This window comes from Hyperolius riggenbachi, chromosome 6 (assembly GCF_040937935.1).
Source record: "Hyperolius riggenbachi isolate aHypRig1 chromosome 6, aHypRig1.pri, whole genome shotgun sequence".
Taxonomy (NCBI): Eukaryota; Metazoa; Chordata; class Amphibia; order Anura; family Hyperoliidae; genus Hyperolius; species Hyperolius riggenbachi.
In genome coordinates, this window is record NC_090651.1 from 26840747 (window position 1) to 26854009 (window position 13263).

Consider the following 13263-nt stretch of genomic DNA (forward strand, 5'->3'; position numbering starts at 1 on the left):
AAAGGGGTACATACCAATAAAGTGTTGAGAAATGCTGATCTTGTCCAATGAAATGGTTCTGACATGATAGAAAGGACCTGCAATGTGTGGACAACCAAAAAGAACAGGCCATCAGGAGAGGTGTTGTGTAAATTTGGTAAGGAGGCACATTCAGCCTCATTACTGGCTTTGGCAAGGGCGCAGCTAAGGTTTTTGTGGTATATACATTTGCCCCCCCCCCCCCCGAAGGGTGGCAAAAACGGGCATGCCCCGCCAGGCCGCCACCAATGGGTGTGACCATGACATGTGGGTGGAGCCGACTGCATGATGCTATCGTGTCATGTAATTCATAGACCACGCAAATCACCAGCACTATATAGCCAGATGTAGGAACCCCTGCCCCAGTATAGGTAGCATAAATATAAGCCCCTTCTCTAGAATTGGTGGCCAAATGTGCGCCCAGTATAAGTAGCCAGGTATAGGTGCCCCCAGAATAGGTAGCCAGGTATAGGTGCCCTCAGTATAGGTGCAACCAGTATAGGTAGCCTGGTATAGGTGCCCCCAGAATAGGTAGCCAGGTATAGGTGCCCTCAGTATAGGTGCAACCAGTATAGGTAGCTCCCGGTGTGGGCGACTCCATGATAAAGCTAACACTGGGGGAAGTAGCAAGTGAGAAAGAAGAACGCTCGTCATCATGGAGGCGCCCACATTGGGAGTAACTATGGGGACCAGGCGCTAAACGGCGCTGGTACCGCTTTCCAGTCACCATGGTTACACCCAGCGCTGCATGAGGAGAGCAATGATATTCGCTGATGGATCGCAGACATGTGAGTAACAATGAAGCAAAGCTCAGAATGCTCAGTTGGGGATTTTATCAGGGCTGATGAGAAGCAGGCTGAGCAGTGAAGAATGAAACAGAGCAGGGTAGGTGTTTTCTCTAATGTTCCCACTGATATATATATATATATGGTAAAATACATGAGCTATGATTAAAGGGGAACTAAAGTAAGAGGTATACGGAGGCTGCCATATTTATTTCCTTTTAATCAATACCAGTTGCCTGGCAGCCCTGCTGGTCTATTTCTCTGCAGTAGTATCTGAATAACACCAGAAACAAGCATGCAGCTAGTCTTGTCAGATCTGACTTTAAAGTCTGAAACACCTGATCTGCTGCATGCTTGTTCAGGGGCTATGGCTAATAGTATTATGCTGGGGATATACACGGTACGTTTCTGTACCGTGTATCGACCAGCTGATAATATTCAGGTGGCCCGATCAAGCCGCTTGACTCCCGCTGGCGGATAATGGCAGGGAATTGAGGGCTGATAAGGAAGCGCCGGCGGGGACGAGCGGTAATCGATCGCCGGATCGACCCGTGTATTCCCAGCATTAGAGGCAGAGGATCAGCAGGGCTGCAAGGCAACTGGTATTGATTAAAAGGAAATAAATATGGCAGCTACATATACCTCTTACTTCAGTTCCCCTTTAAGGAGTCAGGCCCAGACTAGGACCGAAACATGTCAGCATTTTGTATGTTCTGGTTTATGGGAGAAGTCCTAAATAAATTGTGGAGACTTTGTGAGGACATTGAAGCGGACCTGTCTTCTTTTTACAGTAAAATACATGAGGGTGCTTCGTCTCTGGCTCACTTTAAGCACCTAACATGGAAGTGGGGAGGGGGGCACATGTACTGATCCCCTAAGAGCTGTCTGTGGAGCAACCTACAAGTGACGCCTGAGCTATATGTGATAATAGGTCTTAAGTCGTATTTGTCAAGTCCCACCACTGGGACAAGTAGAAACGCAGATGGCCACTAATTGCCCAAATCCGTTTCGTGGATTTTTTACGTGAAATGACTGCAGTGTTGCGTTAGACTAAATAGACTTCTAGTGACTGCAAAATTTCATTGTAATTTTGTTGAGTTTTTGCTAAGCAAATTTAGTCAGGAATTTTGCCTGCTCATCCTGCCAGTACAGGGTTGCTTCTTCTTGAGGTTCATAAGGCTCTATACTGGTGCCGAGGCGAGTACATGACGCGCAACTGCAGCCGCTGTTGTACTGTACTCCTAGCTGTGCCACTTGTACTTTGACCATGTCAAGATGCTTTGATGGAATAAACTTTACTGAAGTCTTGTCTGTTATTAAACATGTTCTAGGTGATTGTTCAGAGATCTTTGGCAGCCAAGAACCTCTCCCATGCCAAGGGTGGCTCCATAGTTGGAGGTTATCTGAAGATCCTTCCCACATTTTTTGTGGTTCTTCCGGGAATGATCAGTAGAGCACTGTATCCAGGTGAGTTGGTATCTGGATTCTCAAGGTCAGCTGAGACCATGATTTGGTAAAAAAACATATCTATATGAGCCTTTAGAGATCTGTGGAGTTAGTGTGCGACAAACTTTGAAGCAGCTTAGTTGCTGGTGTCAGTAGAGATGTTAAAAGCCTAAAAAGATGACTGAGTGGTGTCAGCAGACAGAATAAGGGGTGGCCAGAAGCATACATCAAATAAGGGTGCCAGAAAAAACTGGTGCGGGGTATAGCCGAAATGTTAAGATATTGTCTATAACTTTTTTTTTATTGTTTCTTCATCTTTATCTGAGATAGAATACATTAAAATAACGATCTTAATAAAGGTAAACATATTGGGCCTGATTCACAAAGCGGTGCTAACAGTTAGCACGCTGGTGAAAAGCCCTTTATCATGCCTAAACTCAGTTTAGGCATGATAAGTTTAGGTGTGATAAGTTTAGGCATGATAAGTTTAAGCACCAACTGCGTTAGCACCGCAGTGCACAGCTGATCAAAAGTTTTGCGCTAGCAAAGTCTGGTGCACATCGCATAGAGTTTAATGGCGCTGCTTTGCGTGCGGGACTTTGCACGCTATCTACACTTATCTAAACTTAGCATGCCTAAACTTATCACACCTAAACTTATCACACCTAAACTTATCACGCCTAAACTGGATTTTCACCAGCGTGGTGCAATGGTTATCAGGCCTAAAGTCTCTAACTGGGTTAGCACCGCTTTGTGAATCGAGCCCATTGTCTAGAACAATAAAAAAATATATTTACAGTCGTAATAAGCATAGTAAAACCTTGATAAATATTACCAATTTTTTACTACAACTAAACCCAATCCTACTCATACAGAACCCTTCCCTGCTGGTGCCTAACCAGAAGAACCTGCCCCCCCTCCCCCAGTCGTACCTAACCCTAACCCCCCCCCCCTTCCTGATGCCTAACCCTAAAACTCCTCTTCCTGATGCCTAACCCTAAAACCCCCCTTCCTGACGCCTAACCCTAAACTCCCTTCCTGATGCCTAACCCTAAAACCCCCTTTCTCCGCTGCAAATCACATGGCAGCATGGTGGCATAGTTGTTAGCGCTCTCGCCTTGCCTCGTTGGGTCCCCGGTTCGAATCCCAGCCAGGTCAACATCTGCAAGGAGTTTGTATGTTTTCCCTGTGTCTGTGTGGGTTTCCTCCGGGCACCCCGGTTTCCTCCCACATCCCAAAAACATACAGCTAAGTTAATTGGCTTCTCCCTAAATTGGCTCTAGATTAAAATATACATGCATTACACAATACATACATAGACATAGGACTATGGTAGGGACTAGATTGTGAGCTCCTTTGAGGGAAAGTTAGTGACAAGACTATATACTCTGTACAGCTCTGCAGAAGATGTTGGCACTATATAAATACTAAATAATAATAATAATTTATAAATTATAATTTACAAAATTATAATTGTCAAAACAATTTTCAAAACTATTTTACGAAACACTAATTTCTCAAAACGAAATTTGGTTCGACACCTAATAAATAGCGGGTGCCAGGCCCATTCAAATGAAATTGGGCGCCAGTGGGCGGATCGCTTGTGGGTTTGGGGGGGTGTTCACAAGCCACTGTACACACACCTGATTATCAGCTGAGGCTGTCAGTTAACTTTAGTCAAGTGTGTGTACGAGCCTTTAATGCTTCTAAAGGGAAGGTCCAGGGTAAAAATCAAAAATCTACTTACCTGGGGCTTCCTCCAGCCCCTTTCAGCCATCCTGCACCCTCGCCCCAGCTCTGGAGGCTCCCATTCCCCTCCAGTGCAGATGCTGACCTCACTAGGTTGCGGCTCACTGAGTTGCACTGACGTCATCTGGACTGTACTGTGCAGGCGCAGAACTACTGCACCTGTGCTGTGCAGTACAGTCGATTATGTCAGTGCAACTCTGAGAGCCGCAGGCGCAGTGGGCATCTGCACCGGAGGGGACCCCGGGCCACTGGCGGTGAGCAGAGCTGCAGCGAGGAGACAGGATGGCTGCAAGGGGCTGGAGGAAGCCCTGGGTAAGTAGATTTTTTTTTTTTGTTTTTTACAGGTCATTGGATGTGTCCTTTAAAAGCAATGAAAAGTCGTTTCTAACCAGATCTTTGTTGATTTTTAGATGAAATTGGTTGTGTTCATCCAGAAGAATGTTTCAAGGTTTGCCAGATTAATGTGAGCTGCTCCAACATCGCGTATCCCAAGCTGGTAATTACACTCATGCCTGTTGGTGAGATGTCCATTTATCTTTCTGATTATCTCAGGGCAGCCAGGAAGCAGGTCTACAACCTTTTTAAGTGCTATTCTTATGTATTTGACTCATGTTGACCATGGGGAGGGGCTTAAAAGATATCTGACGTAAAAGAAGAGTCAAAGCCGACCAGCATAATAGCCTTCAAAGAAAAACCTTTCTTTGTTACAGCTGATACAAATCCTTCAATAAATCTGCAGTGTGTCTACGTCCTGCTTTCATGGAAGCAGACATCTTGTTAACATTCTGTGTTTACTAATTAGCTCTTTGCTGTGTCAGTCAGGATCAAATAACAACTTGTGATTAGACACAGATGAGGGGGGAATTAGACAGGCTAAACTCTCTAAATACATACAGGGTGCATTACTATATGTTTTCCTACTGTCCTGTACAAGAGTTCAGGTCCACTTTAAGCTTTCCTTAGACTTCTAGGGGCTGGGAGAAGATATCTGGTCCAGTGCTGAAGGTTTGTTGGCCTCCAGGCTGCCGCTGTCCCCTTCGTATGATAGCCAACCCTGACTGGGTTGTGGGCTTCTGCACACGCACGCCTCTCATGATTGCCGCCCTGTGGATTGGGAGTGCTCTGTACTTGCGCAATTCAAGTCTTAGTAACCTGTGCAAGCGCAGAGCGTCCCCGGAAATGGGAGCACGATCGTGGGCAGGATACAGCGCTCCTGTGCATGCGCAGAAGCCCAGAAGGGGTCGGCAACAGTAGCGTAGGGGTGCAGAGGAAGCGACCGCATTGGGGCACTTGGGCTATAGGGGCCCACCCCTCAAACACAGTATTAGCTTTTTATTGATCCTGTGCTGGTAATAATCACTTCTATAGTTGATTTGAATAGTAGTGATTATTAACACACTTTTTTCCATCCCCTTCTTGCACCTCTGACATTATGGTTGTCCTTGATTGTTTTTGTGTGTTGTATGAATTGTTATCTATAGCATGCTTGGGGGGCCCCGGTGCTAAACTTGCACTGGGGCCCACGACTTCTTAGCTATGCCCCTGGTCGTCAATCATACACAGGGGACAGCAGCAGCCTGGAGGACAACAGAACTTAAGCACTAGACAAGATAGACTTCTAGGGGCTGGCAGAAGCCCCAGGTGAGTAAAGTTTAACTCTTATTTTACCTCCAATATCCTTTAAAAGATAACTGAAGTGAGAGGTATATGGAGGCTGACATATTTTATTTCCTTTTAAGCAATACCAGTTGCCTGGCAGCCCTGCTGATCTGCCTCCAATACCTTTAGGCTTAGCCATAGACCCTAAACAAGCAAGCCAATCAGGTGCACTGACTGAAGTCTGACAAGATTAGCTGCATGCTTGTTTCAGGTGTGTGACTGCTGTCAAAGATTTGCAGGACTGCCAGGCAACTGGTATTGTTTAAAAGAAAATAAATGTCAGCTGCCATATCCCTCTCCGTTCAGGTGTCCAAGTCCAGGCAGAAACAAGTCATTACGGTGTGTACACAGATCCAGTATAGATTGGCCAATGAGATGAGGAAGAAAGGTAGAGGACCGCTCACCCCAGAAAGAGCAGTGCCAGACCAGGATAGCTAGTCCTAGGATATGCTTGAAAACGAAAGAAGGTCCGCACGATGCTCCTAAAATCCTATGTCTTTATTCATGGACGTATCCAAAAGGTCAACACATATCACCAGCTGACATGTTTCGGACCTACTGGTCCTTATTCATAGCTAGAGTGCAAATAGCACAAGAGCCTCCTATATACCCTCCTTTGGTGGAGTGGGTGGTTCCCAAGACCATGTCCAGGAAAACACCCCTAGCCCCACACACAGGAAGGGATATGTACAATGTAAAATGCAACACCTAGGAAAACCAAACAGGCATTGCTAAATAATCCGTAACTAAATGTAGGATCAAAACAGGAGGCCCACAGGCATAACGTACAAAATTCCAGTCAAATCCAACAGCAATAGATAAATGTTGAAAAAGTGATGAAATAAAAAGATTATAAAAATATATAGAAAATGTGAATTGTACAATTTAAAACCATCTAGGAGCAGCATATATAGAGGAGCTGAACACTAAGTTAGGAGCGCCAGGTCCCAGCGGGAGACTCCCAAAAGGTCTGAACATTTATCTATTGCTGCTGGATGTGACTGGAATTTTGTACGTTATGCCTGTGGGCCTCCTGTTTTGATCCTACATTTAGTTACGGATTATTTAGCAATGCCTGTTTGGTTTTCCTAGGTGTTGCATTTTACATTGTACATAGCCCTTCCTGTGTGTGGGGCTAGGGGTGTTTTCCTGGACATGGTCTTGGGAACCACCCACTCCACCAAAGGAGGGTATATAGGAGGCTCTTGTGCTATTTGCACTCTAGCTATGAATAAGGACCAGTAGGTCCGAAACATGTCAGCTGGTGATATGTGTTGACCTTTTGGATACGTCCATGAATAAAGACATAGGATTTTAGGAGCATCGTGCGGACCTTCTTTCGTTTTCATAGATTGGCCAATCTTACCACTTCTACTACATGTTGTATGACAGCTCGAATATACTACAAAATAGTATGAGAGCTTAAAGGATACCAGAGCCGAAAGGCTCTGGTAAAAATGTGGGATGCAGTGCTTAGGGGGTTAAAAGTCGATACTTACCACGTCTCTCGTTCCCTGCAGTCAGCCGCCGGTCTTAACCTATACCTCCCAGTGTCCCGGCGACTTGGCTGACCTTTAACTCGGATAGTGTTTGCTTCTGCCCACCACATAATTATGGGCAGAAGTACACACACTCCCCCGTTTCCTCCGTCCTAGTGTCTGCTCTCCACTGAATAGCAAGAGTCCCCTTTAAATGCATGGACCTTCCCTTTTAAATGCATGTTTCTGCTAGAAGCTAGTGATCATTCATAAAAATGAAAAAAAAAAAACACACACACACACTCATCCTGTGTACTGTTATGTGTACACAGGATAAAGTGTGGCGACATCTAGTGGACAAAATGTAACATGAGATATGTTCTTTATAAACCCCTTCTACTCCCCCCCCCCCCCTCCCCTTCCCCAAAGTTACTAAAATAAAATTCTTAAAAAAGGGACACAGCGCTTAAAAAAATACATATAGTTACCTTAGGGACTCTTTAATATGTATGTCATGAGGGTATATTACTGTTTTTGCAAATAAGGAAAACAAGAGTTTGCTTTCTTAAACCAGAAAGAATTTGTGATAATTCAGGTTGGAGTGAGCTTGAGATGTCTCCCAGAGCATCACTCCTGAATATATGCAAATTAACCATCGTTGCCCTTGGAAGCTAAACACACTTCTAGAACCGCTGGAATGCAATGGTGTCAGCTTGTTAATTTGTACAGAGCCATAATAATCCAACATGCATACAGACTGTTTTGGATTGTTTGATCCTCATCAGTGCATGGCATGGATTAATTTGGCTCTATGAAGTAGGGCTTATAACACCTAGAGGTACAGACTAACCAGCAAACTCATGGTGAACCAGAACTCATTGGAGTGTGTGAGGCGTTACAATGGTCCTAAAAGCCTCCTTACTAAAATACAAAGGAAAACAAGAGTTTACTTTCTTAAAACAGAAAGAATCTGCGATAATTCAGGTTGGAGTGAGCTTGAGATTTCTCTCAGTGCATCACTGCTGAATATATGCAAATTAACCATTGTTGTTTTGCAAATAAGGGCTTGTAATTATTGATAAAATATAAACAACAAAACAGAAAAAATACACCTTTATTTTCAAATAAAATAGTACTACCATACATTGTACTAGGGACATCATTTAAATGTTGTAATAACCAGGACAAATGGGCAAATAAAATGTGTGGGCTACAGTAGCACTACTTTTAAGCGATTATGGCTGAACACTGAGAAATGACTTTTTTCATTTTTTTTTCTTGTTGTCTTTAAAATGCATACCAAAGAAAGCCTAGTTTGTGCTGCAAAAAAATCTATACAGATCATTAACCTCCTTGGCAGTATGATTACTTCCGGATGTCTAAAAGTGGTGCAATTTTGTTCACACGCTTTTAGACTCTAAGGCTGCTTCCACACAGGGACGTTACAGGCGCACGTTAGTGCAGCCTGTACCGCTCCCCCAACGCACAGCAATGTAACACATGTGGGCTGTTCACACTGCCCACGTTGCGTTACAACGCTGCACGTTGCAGCATGCTGTGCGTTCTAGCGGCTTTAGCCGCGTTAGACTGTTTGCACATGCCCAGTGGGGGGCGGGGAGATGCAGCTACAGTAGCCACGCACATGGCTACTTAATATGCACTGCACTGGCGGCCGCTGATTGGCCGGCGGGACCACGTGATGCGGAGTGTCTCACTCCGCATCACATGGTCCCGCCGGCCAATCAGCGCCACCCTGGGAGACCTTATGCGGATAGAGCCACCTAACGCGGCTCACTCTACCGCCCTCTCCCGCACCACCATGCGTTGCATTAGGGGCACGTTATGCAACCTTAACGTGGCACCTAACGCAACGTCCTAGTGTGTAAGTAGCCTAAAAGAAGGGAAAAAAATCATGCCACTACCGAGATCTGCAGCAGCCCAGCATATTATTCACCTACCCTGGATCCAGCACTGAAATTCTCCCTCTGTCCACTGGGTGGCATTCTACCCGTATAGTGAGATTGCCGACTATCGTCATGACGACAAACAGTGATCTCATCTGAGGCATTGAGGTCCTCCCAGGACCAGAAGAAGAATGGCTGCCAAGTGCCAACGTCTGGATCCCGGAGGAGGTGAGCTGAAAATGCCCACTGCCCACAGACTCTGCCTATACCTCCCAGTGGTTACCACGAGTCAGACTCTGGGTTACAGCTCTGAGCTGCAGACTTCTGACCTGAGCCTGACTTGGGGTTACCGCTAAGGAGCTTAAGGTGTGAAAAGTAATGGTACAGTTATTGGTGAATGAATGGGAGGAGCGTGAAATGTGTAAATTTCTCTGGAAATAACCTGTGGTAGGGAAGTGGTTTTTAATCATCTTTTACAGCTTATGAAGTTTTAAAAAGGTTAATCAAGGTTTCCCTGAATTTCACTAGTTTTCTGGGCTTAACTTTGTCTGTTTTATGCCATAATCTAGAGGAGCTGTTGCCAAGGAGGGGTGACTGGATATGAACTAGTGGGGCATCTGTTTATAAAAAAGATCAGACTGCAAACAGAAAAAGAATGGTCAATAAGATGCAAATTCCGAGCTGATATAAGATCAAATTGTGTCTGCAAAAATATGAGGCTTGAAAATGGACCAATCAAATTCTGCTGAGGTGGCATTCAATTGGTTCATTTTCACGCTGCATACATTTACGTACAACATTTGCATAATCCTGAAACGACTTGCATCCATACTCAGCACCTTGTACAGCAATCAGCTACCCAATTAAACCCAAAGGACTTTGATTATCTCGTTACAATGCCACCCATCAAGGTGCAGAATATATTAGATGGCATTGAACAGTCCGTTCCTGAAGATGTTTGAAGCAGGTGTAAATATCTAAATTTGAGAAGGAATAAAGCATTTTTGGAATGGTAGTTCTTGTGCAATGTTTCTAGTACTTCGTAAAGGTCTACCAAAAAATGGTCCAAGGAATGGTTTACCAAAAAATGGTCGCCCAAGGCCCATGATTGTGCATGAGGACTAAAGGTTTGCCCTACTGGTCAGATCTCACAGAAGCGTTACTGTAGCAAACATTAGTACAAACTCATTGCTGGTCAAAAGAGGTGTCTACACATTAAAGGGAAGGTTCAAGCAAAATAAAAAAAAATGAGTTTCACTTACCTGGGGCTTCTCCCAGCCCCATGCAGCCATCCTGTGCCCTCGTAGTCACTCACTGCTGCTCCAGTCCCCCGCTGGCAGCTTGCCGACCTCGGAGGTCGGCGGGACGCATTGCGTACATTTTTACGCATTCCCGACAGTGCAGGAACATTAACACATACATTTTTACGCATTACTGGTTTAATGCGTAAAAATTTACGCATTAAACTAGTAATGCGTAAAATGTATGTGTTAATGTTCCTGCACTATCGGGAATGCGTAAAAATGTACGCAATGCGTCCCGCCGACCTCCGAGGTCGGCAAGCTGCCAGCGGGGGACTGGAGCAGCAGTGACTGACTGCAAGGGAACAGGATGGCTGCAGGGGGCTGGGAGAAGCCCCAGGTAAGTGAAACTCATTTTTTTATTTTGCTTGGACCTTCCCTTTAAGCTACAATGCAGTGTGTTCAAAGAACTTTGTAGCTGTAGCATGCAGACCAGAGTCTCCATGCTGACCTGCCAGTAGCATAACTACAGGGGAGCAGTCCTCGTGAAGCAGGAGGGCCCAGAGCTGTAAGGGGCCTCAACTTCTACTTTACTCCCTCTGATAAAGGGGCCTTGTTACTTGTTATGGGTGTGAAGATAATGATGGCCACACTTGTTTTAGGCACCTTGTAAGGTAGGCCCCCAGGTAGGCGCACCAGGGGTAGGCAAGGGAAAGGCTGTGAAACATTGGGGGCCCTAAAGGACCCCATGATTTATAGTTACGCCACTGCTGACCCCTGTCCACCACCAAAAGTGGTAAACTTTTAGATACATACACAACAAAACTGGACCATGAAGCAGTGGAAAAAAAGGTGGCCTGATCTTCTGAATTGTTTTCTTATAGATCATATAGGTTGGATGTGTGTGCATGGTACCTATGTGGAACGTGCTGGAAAAACAAGACTGCGAACGTCTTGGTGCCAGATACCACAGGACACCTTAAAAAGTCTTGTGGGGTCCATGTCTCGACAAGTCACAACTGTTTTGGTGGTGCATGAAGGCCTACACATTAGATGGGCTATTCCAATGTTTTGGATGCTCAGTATGTGTAAATAAACCAAAGGCCCCAGTTCAGGGAATGGTAAATTGCCCCCTTCCTGGTTTTGCTTCAAGGAGGGACCACCTGAGATTGGGCATGGCCTCTGTCTTGATATCGTGATATGTGTTATGTTTGTGAAAAAAAAATAACTTTTTTTTTATGAGAACCCCATTTTATTTTGAGGCTATGTTTTGAAATTTGTGTATCTATTGAAAAGTGCTAGTAATGCTCTTGTATTCTAGGACTTAAGGGTTTAATGATAGCGGTAATCATGGCTGCCCTGATGAGTTCCCTCACATCCATCTTCAACAGCGCCAGCACTATCTTCACGATGGACATCTGGTTACGCATACGAAAGAATGCCAAAGAGCAGGAACTCATGATTGTGGGCAGGTGCAGTATTTGTATGCTGAGTTACGTACGCACAATGTGCTCTACCACCTACATACTGTATAATAGTGTGTTAACAGGTCAAGACGATGGGTGAGTCAATCCTCAGTGCCCACATCTAAGCACTGTTCAACAGAGATTGGCAATACAAATTGAAACGTGGAAAAATCACAGCAGACCAGTATATCAGTCACCAGGAGAGCAACATGTAAATAAAATTTAAAAAAAATGAGTTAGCTGGAACCCGACTCCACTTTGGGGAGTAGGGCTAGTCAACGAGATGCAGATAATTAAAATTTTATGGGACTTTGAAATGGACCAATGAAACATCCTTATCGCTTTTACTGGGCTTAGGAACTCCAATACTGAAGTCTTGTGTTGAACTTCAAGTCCAAGAAAAGCAAAAATTACTATAAAAACTACTATAAAAATTACTATAAAAACAGCGTAATTACGTCTTTCACCTGAGTCCATGGCGGCCTGGAGGGGGAAAAGTAATTCACTCCGCCAGGACTTTTTCAGGAGGGCTTTGTCCTGCGCCCAAATGTCTCGTCGCCATTTTTGCATGTATGCTCCCAAGTCTTTCTCTTTGGCTGCTGTTAGTGGCTGCGGGTGTGGTTAATGCTGCAAGGGATTCTGGGGAGTTTTCCTCCACTCCTATTGTATGGCAATATGAACAAATATTCGAGAACAATTGGTTTTGGTATAAAGCTTTCAAAATTCAATTTTCTTGGATTAATTTTTTTTTTCAAATTTCAACACCATGATCTGCCCTCAATATGAGAAAAAAGGTTCTTGAAAGGCAGGTTTTTTTGTTTTTTTTTCATATATACAGTCCATGCTTTGCTGGTGGTTGCAATTGCTTTCTTTGCTCATTTAAGTGACTTCTCTTTTATCATATAACACAATATTGTATTTTCTCTCTGGCAGAGTGTTTATTGTCATACTGGTGGTCACGAGCATTCTGTGGATTCCCATCATCCAGGCAGCAAATAGCGGGCTGCTTTTTGATTACATGCAGTCCGTCACCAGCTACCTCTCTCCACCGGTCACCGCCATATTTATCTTGGCCATTTTTGTCAAGAGGGTCAACGAAACGGTAAGTGATTCCACCAGAATTATTCCAAGTACTGTACTCAGGGATGTAACTTGGGGGGGGGGGGGGGAGGGTGCCACAGCGGTATGGAGGTGCCACAGCGGTATGGAGGTGCCACAACTACTAACCTTCCCTTTCTCTGATGCTCCAGATCAGGTGTTTTTGTGGCTACACTTGTTAGGGGTGTGAAGATCCCGATGGGCTCCAATGCTGTGAGGGTCACCAGGGGTAGGCATGCGAATGGTTGTGAATATTGAGGGACCCCATCAAAGTTTTGCTGGGGGGCCTCATGGTTTGTAGTTACACCCCTGATTATAATACCTAGTAATGTATGCTAAAAAATTGTACAGTTCGTTAGGTTCCTTGGAGGAGGATGCTACTACATAGTCTCTGCTGTATCATAGCATAGCCGTCTCTG

The 13263-nt window shown here is 44.7% G+C and overlaps 1 protein-coding gene across 1 annotated transcript in view; it reads left to right on the top strand.

Moving 5' to 3' along the window:
* LOC137522387 (sodium/glucose cotransporter 4-like) overlaps positions 1–13263 on the top strand; it is a 101287-nt gene that overhangs the window by 60802 nt on the left and 27222 nt on the right. Inside the window, exons 7-10 of the mRNA XM_068242432.1 lie at positions 2135–2270; positions 4409–4516; positions 11602–11752; positions 12680–12848. Of these exons, the coding sequence (XP_068098533.1) occupies positions 2135–2270; positions 4409–4516; positions 11602–11752; positions 12680–12848 (564 nt within the window). The remainder of the gene's footprint in view (positions 1–2134; positions 2271–4408; positions 4517–11601; positions 11753–12679; positions 12849–13263) is intronic.